Source organism: Eubalaena glacialis, chromosome 3, assembly GCF_028564815.1.
Source record: "Eubalaena glacialis isolate mEubGla1 chromosome 3, mEubGla1.1.hap2.+ XY, whole genome shotgun sequence".
NCBI lineage: Eukaryota > Metazoa > Chordata > Mammalia > Artiodactyla > Balaenidae > Eubalaena > Eubalaena glacialis.
This window is the reverse complement of record NC_083718.1, coordinates 153,702,985-153,717,031: the sequence shown is the minus strand read 5'-3', so window position 1 is coordinate 153,717,031 and position 14,047 is coordinate 153,702,985. Positions and strand designations below refer to the sequence as shown.

Below are 14,047 nucleotides of genomic sequence, written 5' to 3'. Positions count from 1 at the left end.
AAGAATCAATATTATGAAAATGACTATACTACCCAAAGCAATCTACAGATTCAATGCAATCCCTATCAAACTATCAATGGTATTTTTCACAGAATTAGAACAAAAAACTCTACAATCTGTATGGAAACACAAAAGACCCCGAATAGCCAAAGCAATCTTGAGAAAGAAAAACGGGGCTGGAGGAATCAGGCTACCCGACTTTAAACTATACTACAAAGCTACAGTAATCAAGATAGTATGGTACTGGCAGGCACAAAAACAGAAATACAGATCAGTGGTACAGGATAGAAAGCCCAGAGATAAACCCACGCACATATGGTCATCTAATTTTTGACAAAGGAGGCAAGAACATACAATGGAGAAAAGACAGTCTCTTCAATAAGTGGTGCTGGGAAAACTGGATAGCTACATGTAAAAGAATGAAATTAGAACACTCCCTAACACCATACACAAAAATAAACTCTAAATGGATTAAAGACCTAAATGTAAGACCAGATAAAACTTGTAGATGACAACATAGGAAAAACACTCTTTGACATAAACCACAGCAAGATCCTTTTTGACCCACCTCCTAGAATAATGAAAATAAAAACGAAAATTAAAAAACGGGACCTAATGAAACTTAAAAGCTTTTGCACAGCAAAGGAAACCATAAACAAGACAAAAAGACAACCCTCAAAATGGGAGTAAATATTTGCAAATGAAACAGTGGACAAAGGATTAATATCCACAATATACAAACAGTTCATGCAGCTTAATATCAAAAAAAACAAACAACCCAATTAAAAAATGGGTGGAACACTTAAATACACATTTCACCAAAGAAGACATACAGATGGCCAAGAGGCACATGAAAAGATGCTCAACATCACTAATTATTAGAGAAATGAAAATCCAAACTACAACGAGGTATCACCTCACACTGGTCAGAATGGCCATCATCAAAAAAGCTACAAATAATAAATGCTGGAGAGGGTGTGGAGAAAAGGGAACCCTCCTACACTGTTGGTGAGAATGTAAATTGATACAGCCACTATGGAGAACAGTATGGAGGTTCCTTAGAAGACTAAAAATAGAACTACCATATGACCCAGCAATCCCACTACTGGGCATATACCCTGAGAAAACCATAATTCAAAAGGACACATGTATCTCAATGTTCATTGCAGCACTATTTACAGTAGCCAACACATGGAAACAACCTAAATGTCCAATGATAGATGAATGGATAAAGAAGATGTGGTAAAAATATACAATGGAATATTACTCAGCCATAAAAAGGAATGAAATTGGGTCATTTGTAGAGATGTGGATGGACCTAGAGTCTGTCATACAGAGTGAAGTGAGCCAGAAAGAGAAAAACAAATATCATATATTAACGCATATATGTGGAATCTAAAAAATCGTACAGATGAACCTATTTGTAGGGCAGGAATAGAGACATGGACATAGAGAATGGACATGTGGACACAGTGGGGAAAGGGGAGGGTGGGATGAATTGGGAGATTAGGTTTGACATAAATATACTACCATGTGTAAAACAGATAGCTAGTGGGAACGTGCTGTATAGCACAGGGAGTTCAGCTCAGTGCTCTGTGATGACCTAGATGTGGGGGGAAAAGGGGGAGGGAGGTCCAAGAGAGAGGGGATATAGGCATACATATGCTGATTCACTTCATTGTACAGCAGAAACTAACACAACATTGTAAAGTAATTTTACTCCAATAAATAAATAAATAAATAAAATATACAACCTTTACCTAAGTCCTTATTTCAGTATGATTGTGAGAGGAACCCAATTTAAGGCTCTGATATTGCAAGGTTTTTCTAAGGGTTGGAAATAACACTCACAAATACACCAAGAAAAATTCTGGTACATTTTAGCACCCTTGAAATGGTGATACTATACATGTGCCAGAATTAGTACCTGAAGTTCATTGCTAGATATTGTGCTAAATTGTAGTTATCTCTAATTTGCACAATAATTCTACAACACAGATACTTATTTTCCTAATTTTAAGTAAACTTTAAGTGATAACATCAGCATGACATAACCAAGTACGTGCTAAAGTTAATATATGAACCTAAGTCTGTCTGAAACCAAAAACTGTGTTTTTTGGTATTATACCATGTTACCTCTTGTTTAAAAAAAAATTAGTTAGCATGCCCTCTGGATTCATTCATGTTGTCACAAATGGCAGGATGTCCTTTATATGGCTGAATAATATTTCATTATATATTATATTTGTATATATATATATTCCATCACTCATATATATCACATGTGTATGTGTATATATATATATATCATATTTTCTGTATCCATTCATCCAGCAAAGTACATTTAGGTTGTTTCCACATCCTGCTATTGTGAATAATGCTGCAGTGAAGTTGATTTCATAGATACAGAGAAAAGAATGGTGGTTGCCTGGGGCTGAGGGAAGGGGAAATGGGGTGATGTAGGTCAAGGGGTACAAATTTTCAGTTATAAGTTCTGAGTCTCTAATGTACAGCATGGTGATTAGAGTTAAAGAATATGGTATTGTATACTTGAAATTTTCTGAGAGTAGATCTTAAGCATATTCACCACAGGGAGGGGAAAGGAGATAACTACGCTAATTATGTAAGGTGATGGATGTGTTAATTATCGTGATTTTGGTATTCTACAATATACATGTATATCAAATCATTACATCATACACCTTAAATATATGCAATTATATTTGTCAATTATTCCTCAATAAAGTTAAAAAAACAACAAAGTATATCAGCCATCTGGATATCTAAAAGAAAAGTTCAGGTGCAGTATTAAGCTAAAAACCCTGATTTCTAACGTAGTCATAGCATATTTTCATGCTGCACGAATAATAAAGACTATTTTATTTTCTTTCAAAGGGAAATAGAACATTAATTTTTAAAGATTACACAAATAAATGTAGTAAAACTCCATTGGGGGAATTAAAAATAAGAGTTTTTATTTCTATTGTCTGAAATGATATATAAATAACTGAACCATATCTTTATTTCATTGATGCTTTTTCATGCCATGGTAATTTAATACAACATACTAAATCTCTCAGGCTAACCAATTAATTTGAAGTATTAATTATAGTGCACTTCTCACATTCAATACACATATATGCATATCAATCATAAAAGAATAATCAAATTGCATATGATGGCAACCAAACATAGTATTTATTTGGATGGTTTATTTTAAAACAGTAGTAAACTTTTCATTTTTCTTTATCATAAAACCTTTTCCTATATATCTTATCACCTAGTGAGAAATTTTCAACAATATGTTTATTATTCATGTCGTAAGTTGACCTATAATAAGGTGATACATATATGCAGTGGTTAAAAGTATGGCCTGTGGAGCCAGGAAATTCTCAGTTTCAAATTCAGCTACACCACTTGTCAGTCATGCAATTCAAGGTAAATAACTTTACATCTCTGAGCATCACTTTCCTCACCTACAAAGATAGATATAATATCTCAGAAGTCTTTTGTGTGTGTTAAATGAGATAAACTATGTATATCATTCCTTACAGGGTGTGGCAAACAATAAGTAATAAAGTGATAATTACTATTGTTTTTTTCCCTTTATGTTCTTGCTGCTATAGTTAAATTTTTATTTAAATGTAAAATTATTTTTATTAATCTTAAAATCTCACTTTATGAAGACCATTTTTTCACTATCTGTCCTCCTTCATTTATTAATTTCTCTGGTGCTCTCTCTCGCTCTCTCTCTCTCTCCCCACTCCTTCTGGGGCTCCCATAATGCATACACTGATCTCTTTGATGGTATTGCATAAACCCCTTAAGCTTTCTTCACTCTATTTCATTCTTTTTACTTTTGTTCCTCTGATTGCATTATTTCCAATGATATGCATTCAAATTCACTGATTCTTTCTTCTGCTTTAGTCTGCTGTTGAAGTCCTGTAGGAAGTTTTTTCAGTTCAGTTACTGTGTTCTTCAGCTCCATGCTTTCTATCAACATTTGGTACTTTCAGCATTATCTCTCTCTCTGATGAAATTCTCACTTTGTTCATGCAATGTTTTCTTGACCTTGGTAAAAATCTTTACGACAGTTATTTTGATTTCTCTGTCAGGTAAATCATGTAACTCCATTTCTTTAGAGTCAGTTTCTGATAGTACACTAGGTGCTAAGGAACAAAAATTAATAAGAAACCATCACTGACTTCAAGGAATTTTCAGTGATAAGGAAAAGGAAAGAGATCATTAAATGACTGCAATGCAATAAAAACTATCATAGCAGAGGCCTGTAAATCATAGAAGAGGTGCCTGTAAATATACAGGTAGAGACGGCCAAACCTGCCTGGGAGGTGCTGTTTCTCAGAGGAAGAAATGCTGGCCTGAGTCTGAATTAACATTTTACCAAGTAGAGAAAGGCATCTGGGGCACAGAGATAACAGCATCTGCAAAGGTACAAAGACTTGAGAGAAGTTGGTGGACTGGGGAACAGCAAGCAATTAAATATGGCTTTTTATCAAAGCTAACAGAAAATTAATCTTTCCACATCTTTTTAATTGTTGGTAAAAACAACCATGGTACTTAGGGTTCAGAGAACTGTCATATAACTGGAATGTCCCTTCAATCACACACACACACACATGCAAGCACATTATTCAAAACCAAAAATAATCAACAATTGTTTATAAAACAAAGTTATGTTTAACTTTCTCATTAATATTTTCAACATATTCTGAATACCTACTATGTGCTTATATGCCATGCAGAGTATGAGGCTCAGATATAAAGAAGTTAACAAGATTCAACTACTACTGGGTGGAAATTCACAATTAAGCCCTGTTCTCCCCTATCAGAATACTCACAGCATTTGCTGTTTACGAAGTATATTACTTTTTCTGTTTTGTTTGTGTTCAACTGAATCTTTTCTTTAATTGCTTCTTTATAGAGAAGACTGCTCTCAGAAAGACTAAGAACCAGATATACAGTAGACATTGAATAATTAATAATTTATCAAGTATTCAAATTATATTAGTTTTATCCCAAAAGAAATAATATCTGGGTAAGTATTTGATAAAATATAAGGTACTGCATAAATGTTCATTAGTACTACCATTATCCTTCTAATCATTTATCACAACAAAAACATAGCACTTCATTTTTAAGTATTTCCAAGTTAATTCATTCAAAATAGGTCTTTCCTGACAACTTATTTCATTATGGTAAAAAATTAAATGGGTTGAATCACACTAAATGGTCAGATGGCATTAGATTCCAAAAACAACTCACTAGAAAAGCTCAAAAGAAAAGTCCTTTGATACACTCACCACTTTCAAAGCAAGCATCAAAGATAAGATGTCCTTTCTTGGGCTGTCCAAAGTATCCACTTGGAAGCACCATATATTTGCTCACATTCCCTCCGATGGTATCATCATTTCCCAGATCATCGCCTATTGTTCAAAAAATTGGCTCATGTTAAACAGAAATCATAATGCATTTAGTAACAGAAGTCCAATAAAATTTTTATCATTAATTTCCCCCCTCCCCTGTAATTTGGTGCTTATCCAGGCATTAAAAAAATTAACCACATATTGTGGTAGAGTAGAAAGAGAATAGATTTTTAAATCAAAAAGATATGGGCTCAAATCTTATCGCTACTACATATTAATTCTCTGTGTCACAAAGCAATCAACCGAATCCCTTTAAGCCTCAGTTTCTCTCATCCACAAAAAGGGAATGGTAAAACCCATATTTCTAAATTGTGTTATGAGAATTAGGTATGAAAAATATCTAGTATAACTACTGAAATGCAAAAGATGTTTGTATTGCAGTGCACAAGTGAGACTCATTGTAAGAGGCAGAGCTGTAAAAGAAAAAAATCCTCTACACCTGGGGGAACAGCAGCAAACAGTTCTGGGTCTAAGACTATATATCAACATTATTGAAGGTCCCCTACCCCTGGGGAAGGAGTAAAAAACAATCTCTCACAAACATACCAAAGATTCAAAGCAGAATTAAAAGAGGAAAGAGAAGTGGGATCACTAAGAAAACTCCACTCCAAGACCAGAACATACAGGGCCTGCCTAAGACCTAGGCTACACCAGTATAACAGAAACAATATAGCAAGCACTGGATAACAAACAAAGCAATCTAATTCTAGCATAGGGACAAAAGCATAGATAGAAGCCCCCTCTGTAATAGGAGTATCCAAGGGAAGGACAAAAGTTTAGGGTGGAGCAGAACATTGAAGAAAAACTCTCAATCACCCTAGCTCTTTCCTTCATGAATAAAGTATCACTAGAAGCATATGAAGCCAGTGGCAAACTGAAGACAACCATAGCAACAATGAAATTCAACCCAGCTTAACTCCTGACTGGGTAGATATAAGCCCTCAAACAAATGCACCTAGGAGAAGAGGTGCAAGCATTGTGACATATAATATTTATATCATTCTCTACGGTTCTACATGAGTTATACAGTATTCAATAAAAAATTGTGGAACATACAAAAAACTCAAGAAAAAAACAACCTACTATCTTGGGAGAAAAAATAAACAGAACTAAATTCAGAAATGACCAGATACTGGAATTATCAGACAATGAATTTAAAATAACTAAGAATAATATGTTAAATTTTCTAGTAGAAAATTAGGACAAAATGCATGAACAAATGGAGAATTTCAGTAGAGATGGAAATTACAATAATAAGCCAAAAGGAAATGCTAAAGCTAAAAAACACAATAAAAGAGGTAAAGAATGTCTTCAGTATACTCATCAGTAGGCTAGACACAGATGAGGAAAGAACTGTGAACTCCAAATCAATAGAAATAAACTGAACAAAAACAAGGAAAAGAAAAGAAAAAAAAAACAGCACCTAAGAGCTGTGGAATAAAATAAAATAATCTAATGTACATATAACTGGAATTCCAGAAGGAGATGGGAGGGCAGAAGAAATATTTGAAGAGATAATACCTGAAATTTTCCCACATTTAATGAAGGATATACAACTACAGGCCCAAGAAGCACCAAGCAGAATATACTTTTTAACTTGGTATTTCATATTTAAAAATATAAATCACATAAAAATGAACTAAGATAAAAAATTAGACTGCTCATAAGAAACTGAAAAACAGAAGTCAAAGGAATAACATCTTTAAGTTATAGAAAGAAAAAAATGTCAACCTAAAATTTTAGACCTGGGACTTCCCTGGTGGTCCAGTGGTTAAGATTCCGCACTCCCAATGCAGGGGGCCCAGGTTCGACCTCCGGTCAGGGAACTAGATCCCACATGCCACAACTAAGAGCCCACATGCCACAACTAAAAAGAGCCCGTATGCTGCAACTAAAAGATCCTGCATACCACAATGAAGATCCTGCACACAACAATGAAGATCCCATGTGCTGCAACTAAGACCCGGTTGCAGCCAAATAAATAAATAAATAAATTTTTTTAAATAAATAAATAAATAAAATTTTAGACCCAGTGGAAATATCCTTCAAAACTTAAAGCCACAGGGCTTCCCTGGTGGCGCAGTGGTTAAGAGTCTGCCTGCCAATGCAGGGGACATGGGTTCGAGCCCTGGTCTGGGAAGATCCCACATGCCGCAGAGCAACTAGGTCCATGTGCCACAACTACTGAGCCTGCGCACCTGGAGCTTGTGCTCTGCAACAAGAGAGGCCGCGACAGTGAGAGGCCCATGCACCGCGATGAAGAGTGGCCCCCACTCACTGCAACTAGAGAAAGCCCACGCACAGAAATGAAGACCCAACACAGCCACAAATTAATTAATTAATTAATTTTAAAAAAAAATTAAAACTTAAAGCCATGATAAAAGTATTTTGAGAAAAACAAAAGATGAGAAAATTCATTATCAGCAGTCTGGTATTACAAGAAATTTTAAAGAGAGTTCTTCAGGCAAAAGGAAAAATGATACCAGGCATAAACAAAGGAAGGAAGGACTCAAGAAATAATATACATTGACATAAATATAAATGTTATTTTTAATCACTCTAAAAGATATATGACTAGCTAAAGAAAAGATAAGAGCAATGAACTGTGGGTTTATGCCATAAGTAAGAGTAAAATATATAGCAGTAATAGCACAAAAGATTGGATGACGCAATTGGAAGTATTGTCTAAATTTCTTAAACTAAATATAAAACTGCATAATATTGTTTGAAAGTAGATGAACTATAATAAAGATGTATATTGAAAAGCCTAGGATAAACACTAAAAAATAGTTTTAAATAAGCCAATAGTGAAGATAAAATGGAACTAAAAGAAATAGCTAATTAATCCAAAAGGAAGCAGAAAACAAAAGAGGAGAAAGGGAACAAAGAACAGATGGAGCAAGTAGACAAAAACTACCACAATATTATAATTAAATGCAAACATATATTAAATAATATTACATGTAATTTAGGCAATTTTATAATAAATTTATGCCAGATTAAATACACAGGAAAAACCAATGAGATGCTGTCTATAGAAAATCAAGTTTAAATATAAAGACATGGGTAAGTTAAAAGTAAAAGGATTTAAAAGACATGCCATGCAAACAATAATCAAAACAGACTCAGAGAGGCTATACTAAGGTCAGCCAGTGTAGAATTAAGAACAAGAAATAATACTAGGTATAAAGAGAGACATTATATAATAAGGGAGTCAACTCACCAAGAATACATAAAATCCTAAATATGTATGCACCTAAAAACAGAGCTTCAAAACACATGAAGGATAATTGATAGAAATAATTACATTGGAACTCCTTCAACACTACCACCTCTGTAATCAATAGAACTTGACAAATTAACAACATAAGGAATGAAAAATGGAACATCACTAAAATCCTACAGGCATAATAAGGGAATATCATGAACAACCTTAAGCCATAATTTTGTGAACTAAGATGAAATGACAAAGCAGACGAGTACATTATAAAAAAAGAAAACTAAATTACCAGCCTTCCTTATGAATGCAGACTCAAAATCCTCAGCAAATTATTAGCAAATCAATGTAAAAAGTATAATACATAATGACCAAGTACAATTTATCTTGGGAATGCAAGATTCATTCAATGTTCAGAAATCAACGCAGTTCACCACATCCACAGACTAAAAATCAAATCTATATGATCATCCCAGTAGATGGGGAAAAAATTCTGATAAAATTAAATATCTATTATCAGCATGAGAAGAGTTAAAGGGAATTCCTCAACCTGACTAAGGTATATATTTATATGTTATATAATATTAAGAATACAGCTAAATTATATTTAATTGTTAAAGACTAAAATTTTTCTGCCTAATACTGGACACATGACAAGGATGTCCATTCTCATCACTCCTATTCAACATCATTCTAAGAGTTCTAAACAAGAAGACAAAAAGGAGAAAACAAGAAGACAAAAAGGAGAAATAAAAGGTATACATACTGTCTTTATTCATAGACAACATAATTGTCTAGATAGAAAATCTCAAAAAATTTACTAAAAGCTACTATATGTAATAAATGAGTTCAGCAAGGTTACAGGACAAAAGGTCAATATAAAAAATCAATTGTATTTCTTATACTAGCAACAAACAACTGTAAATTAAAATAAAAAGCACTAACGTGTACAATAACGCCAAAAAATACAAAATAGGTATAATCTAACAAATCTGTGCAAGATCTGTATTCTTAAAATTAAAAACACTGATACGATATATCAAAAAGGGCTTAAATAAGTAGAAAAATAAACCATGTTAATGGATTAGAAAACTCACTGTTGCCAAGATATCAATTCTCTATAAATTGATCTATAGACTCAGCACAACCCCAACCAAATACCCAGCAAGCTGGTTCTAAATTTATGTGGAAAAGTAAACAAACTAAAACAACCAAAACAATTTTCTTAAGGAATAGTATGGAATTAGAGAGGTGATAGACACATACTTCATTGGAACAGAACAGACTGTGTAGAAATACATCCACACGTATATGGTCAGTTGTTTTTTAATAAAAGTACAAAGGTAATTCAATGTATAGAGGGTAAATTTACCCCAAATGGTGTTGGACAAGTTAGTAATCCATATACTAAAACCAACCACACATTACACATAAAAATTAATGCAAAATAAATGAAACACCCAAATGTAAAATATAAAACTTATAGAAGAAAATATGGAAGTTTTCCACACACAAAAAAAGAATGAGGTTAGACCCTTACCTGACACCATATACAAAAATTAACTCTAAATGGATCAAAGACCTACATGTAAGAGATGAAACTATAAAACTTCTAGAAAAAAAACAGGGAAATCTCCATGTCATTAATTCTTGATTTGGCAATGATTTCTTGGATATGACACCAACAGCACTGCCAACAAAAGAAAAAAATAAAATAAACTTCATCTAAATTAAAAACATGTGTGCATTAAACACCATCAACAGAGTAAAATGACAACCTACAGAATGGAAAAAAAATCTGTGAATTACATATCTGATAAGAGGTTAACATCCAGAATATATAAAGAACTCCTACAACTCAGCAACCAAAAAAAAAAAAAAAAAAAAAAATTCCAAATTAGGCAAAGAACTTGAATAGATATTTCTCCAAAGAAATACAAGTAGCCAATAAGCACATAAAAAGATACTCAACATCACTAGTCATTAAGTAAAAGCAAGTCAAAACCATGAGCTACCACTTCCCACCTATTAGGATGGCCACTATCAAAAAAATGAAAAATAATTTGGCCAGGACATAGAAAAACTGGAACCCTTGCACATTGCTGGTGGGAAATTATAATGGTACAGCCACTGTGGAAAACAGTCTGGTGGCATAAAAACAGTTTCAAACATAAAATTACCATAGATCCAAAAATTCCACTCCAAGGCATATACTCAAAAGAATTGAAATTAGGGACTCAGATACTTGTACACCAATGTTCATAGCAACATTATTCCCATAGCCAAAAGATGGAAACAACCCAAATTCCATCAACATATGAATAAAATTTTTAATATTGTAGATACACACAATGAAATATTTATTATACAGCCATAAAAAGGAATGAAATTCTGATACAGGCTACAACATGGATGAACCCTGAAAACATTAGGCAAAATGATAAAAGCCAGACAATGACAAATATTGTATGATTCCACTTATATGAGGTACCTAGAATAGGCAAATTCATAGAGAAAGAAAGTAAAATAGAGGTTACCAGGAGCTGGATGGAGGAGGGAATGGGAGTTATTATTTAATAGGTAGAGAAAGTTTCCATTTGAGATGATGAAAAAGTTCTGGAAAAAGGTAGTGGTGGTGGTTACACAACAGTGTGAATGTACTTAATGCCACTGAATTGTACACTTAAAATGGTTAAAATGTTAAATGTTATGTACATTTTACCACCAAAAAAAAACCCTTAAACATGAAATAAATGGAAAGTATTTTTTTAAGTGGCCAAATGAAGAAAAAAGTATGAGAATATCTGTGTATCCTTATGTTAGGCAAGATTTTACTATATAAGACATGAAAATCACAAACCATAAAAGAAAAAAGTTATAAACTGGATTTTATTAAATTAAAATTTGCTGCTCTTTGAAAGGCATTATTAATTAAAAGAAAAAGTCAAGCCACGGACTGAGAGAAAATACTTGCAACACACGTATCTGATTAAGGACTATATCAAGAATACATAAAAGATTTTATCAGATATTTCACCAAAGAGGATAAATAGGTATCAAATAAGTCCATGAAAAGATGCCCAACAGCATTAGTCAATAGGGAAATGCAAATTTAAACCACAATTAAATACTACTACATACTTCAAAAGGCTAAAATCAAACTGACCAAACCAAGAATTGATGATGACACACTCAACTGAAACTTTCATGCATTTCTAGTAGAAATGTAAAGTGGTATAACCACCCTGAAAAATAGTTTAGCACTTTGTTGTAAAATTAAATATACACTTAACATACAACCCAGATATTCCACTCTTAGGTGGAATACCAAAGAGGTGTAAAAACATATGTTCAGAAAAAAAAAAAAACCTACACATGACTGTTTACAGCAGCTTTGTTCATAATCATCCCCAAACTGGAAACAATCCAAATGCTTTCAACTGGTGAATGTATAAACAATCTCTGGTACATCCATGCAATGGCATACAAATCAGCAATAAAATGGAAGAAATTATTGACACACATGACCACATGCATGAATCTCAAGTGCACTATAATAAAAGGAAGAAGCCGAACTGTAGTCTACATCCTTTATAATCCAATTATATAACATTTTTAAAAGGCAAAATTAGGTATTTTTTAAAAACAAAACCAAAAATCTGTGGCTGTCAGGGGCTGCAGATAAAAAAAGGGGTTGACTACAATTTAATCAATCAAATTGTACAATCAAATGTATAATACAATCAAAACTTTGAAATATTCTTTGACCCCTGCCTATCTCAGCAGAGTTATATATACCTTCCTCTCATTTGCCAGAGTGGTATATATGCACACATGTGTGTTTAGTGGTGAATGTCTGCAACAGTGACTTGCAAACTCTTCCAGAAAACTCCTCAATGTACTCAGGGATAGTGGAGAGGAAAGCAGTTGCTAATATGACAACTACTAGCCATGAGAGAGTAACTAGGAATAGATCCATACTCCCACCATAAACAACTAGAAAACTGGACAAATATATACAAAACAACTCTTTTCAGACTTACATGACAAGCAGTGGCCAAACTGTGATGCCTGAGAGAAAGGGAAAAAATGAGGTGCACCTAATGTTCGTATTAGTTTTTAGATTAGTGGCACTTTCTGGAAGATGGTACAAGAAGAGGGTTCCCAAACACAACAGCATTGTTTACTGAGTTGAGAAGACAGAAGTAAGAGTTTGGAGAGACTGAGCAAAGTTTGAAGGTCAGACTATTGAAGACGAGAGCACTACGAGAGCCAGAGCACCAAAATTCTACAGAATACCTGCTTAAGACCTTGTCTGAACACAAAGCCATGTAGAGTGAAACTCCATGAGACCAGACAAAGAGTGACTAGGAAGCTGTAGATTAACAATTTCCAAAGTGCACAGGGCTGGGAAACATTCAAGATGCAACCATCCAGAATGGAGAATCCATGTTGAAAACTCAGGGCATTAAGTAGAGATCCCAGAAAGGTACTAGCCACGAACAATTGGAAAATGAAATTTGAAACACAGTACCATTTATAAGACCATCAAAAACACAAAATACCCAGCCTTAAATTAACAAATTATATATAAGAACTGTATACTGAAAACTAAAAAAAAAATTGCTGATGGATATTAAGGAAGACCCAATTAAATGGCAAGGTATACCATGTTCATGGATTAGAGAACTCATTATTGTTAAGGTGACAACTTTCCAAAAATTGGTCTCTAGATTCAATGCCATACCAATCAAAATCTCAGCAGCATTTTTTCTAGAAATCAACAAACTGACTCTAAAATTTATATGGAAACTCAAAGGGCCTGAAATAGTCAATATGATTTTGAAAAATAAGAGTTGAAGAACTTACATGATAACAAGACTTCAGGAAAGTCATATAAATCAGTGGACCAGAATACAGGGTGAAGAAATACATCCACATACATACGGTCAATTAAGTTTCAACAAAGGTGTAATGATAATTTAATATGGAAAGAACAGTTTATAAAACAAATAGTGCTTGAAGAACTGGACAGCTCTTTAGGGAAAAAAATGAACCTCATATATATGTATGATGATGGTGGAGGTCACATGGGTGTATATTATATATTTGCCAAAACTATTAAATTGTACAGTAAAAATAGGTACATTTCATTATATGTAAACTATATCTCAAAAAGATTATTTTTAAATGTTTAAAAGGGAAAGAGCAAGAGTTGATTTTCATGTCACAGAATTAATCCATATATATGGATGGAGATTTTACATAAATATACATATATATACATATATACATATATATAAAGTAAAATTATCCTATGACTCATACCCCTCAAACCCTGTTCTCATTTCCTAGATGAAAATGCTCTTAACCACTTCTGTTTTTA

General features: G+C 33.4%; 1 protein-coding gene across 1 annotated transcript in view; it reads right to left on the bottom strand.

Annotated features, from left to right (window-relative positions):
• The window catches only part of AGBL4 (AGBL carboxypeptidase 4), a 1,403,755-nt gene that overhangs the window by 1,273,181 nt on the left and 116,527 nt on the right, over positions 1 to 14,047 (bottom strand). Inside the window, exon 2 of the mRNA XM_061183995.1 lies at positions 5,322 to 5,444. Coding sequence (XP_061039978.1) covers positions 5,322 to 5,444 — 123 coding nt within the window. The remainder of the gene's footprint in view (positions 1 to 5,321; positions 5,445 to 14,047) is intronic.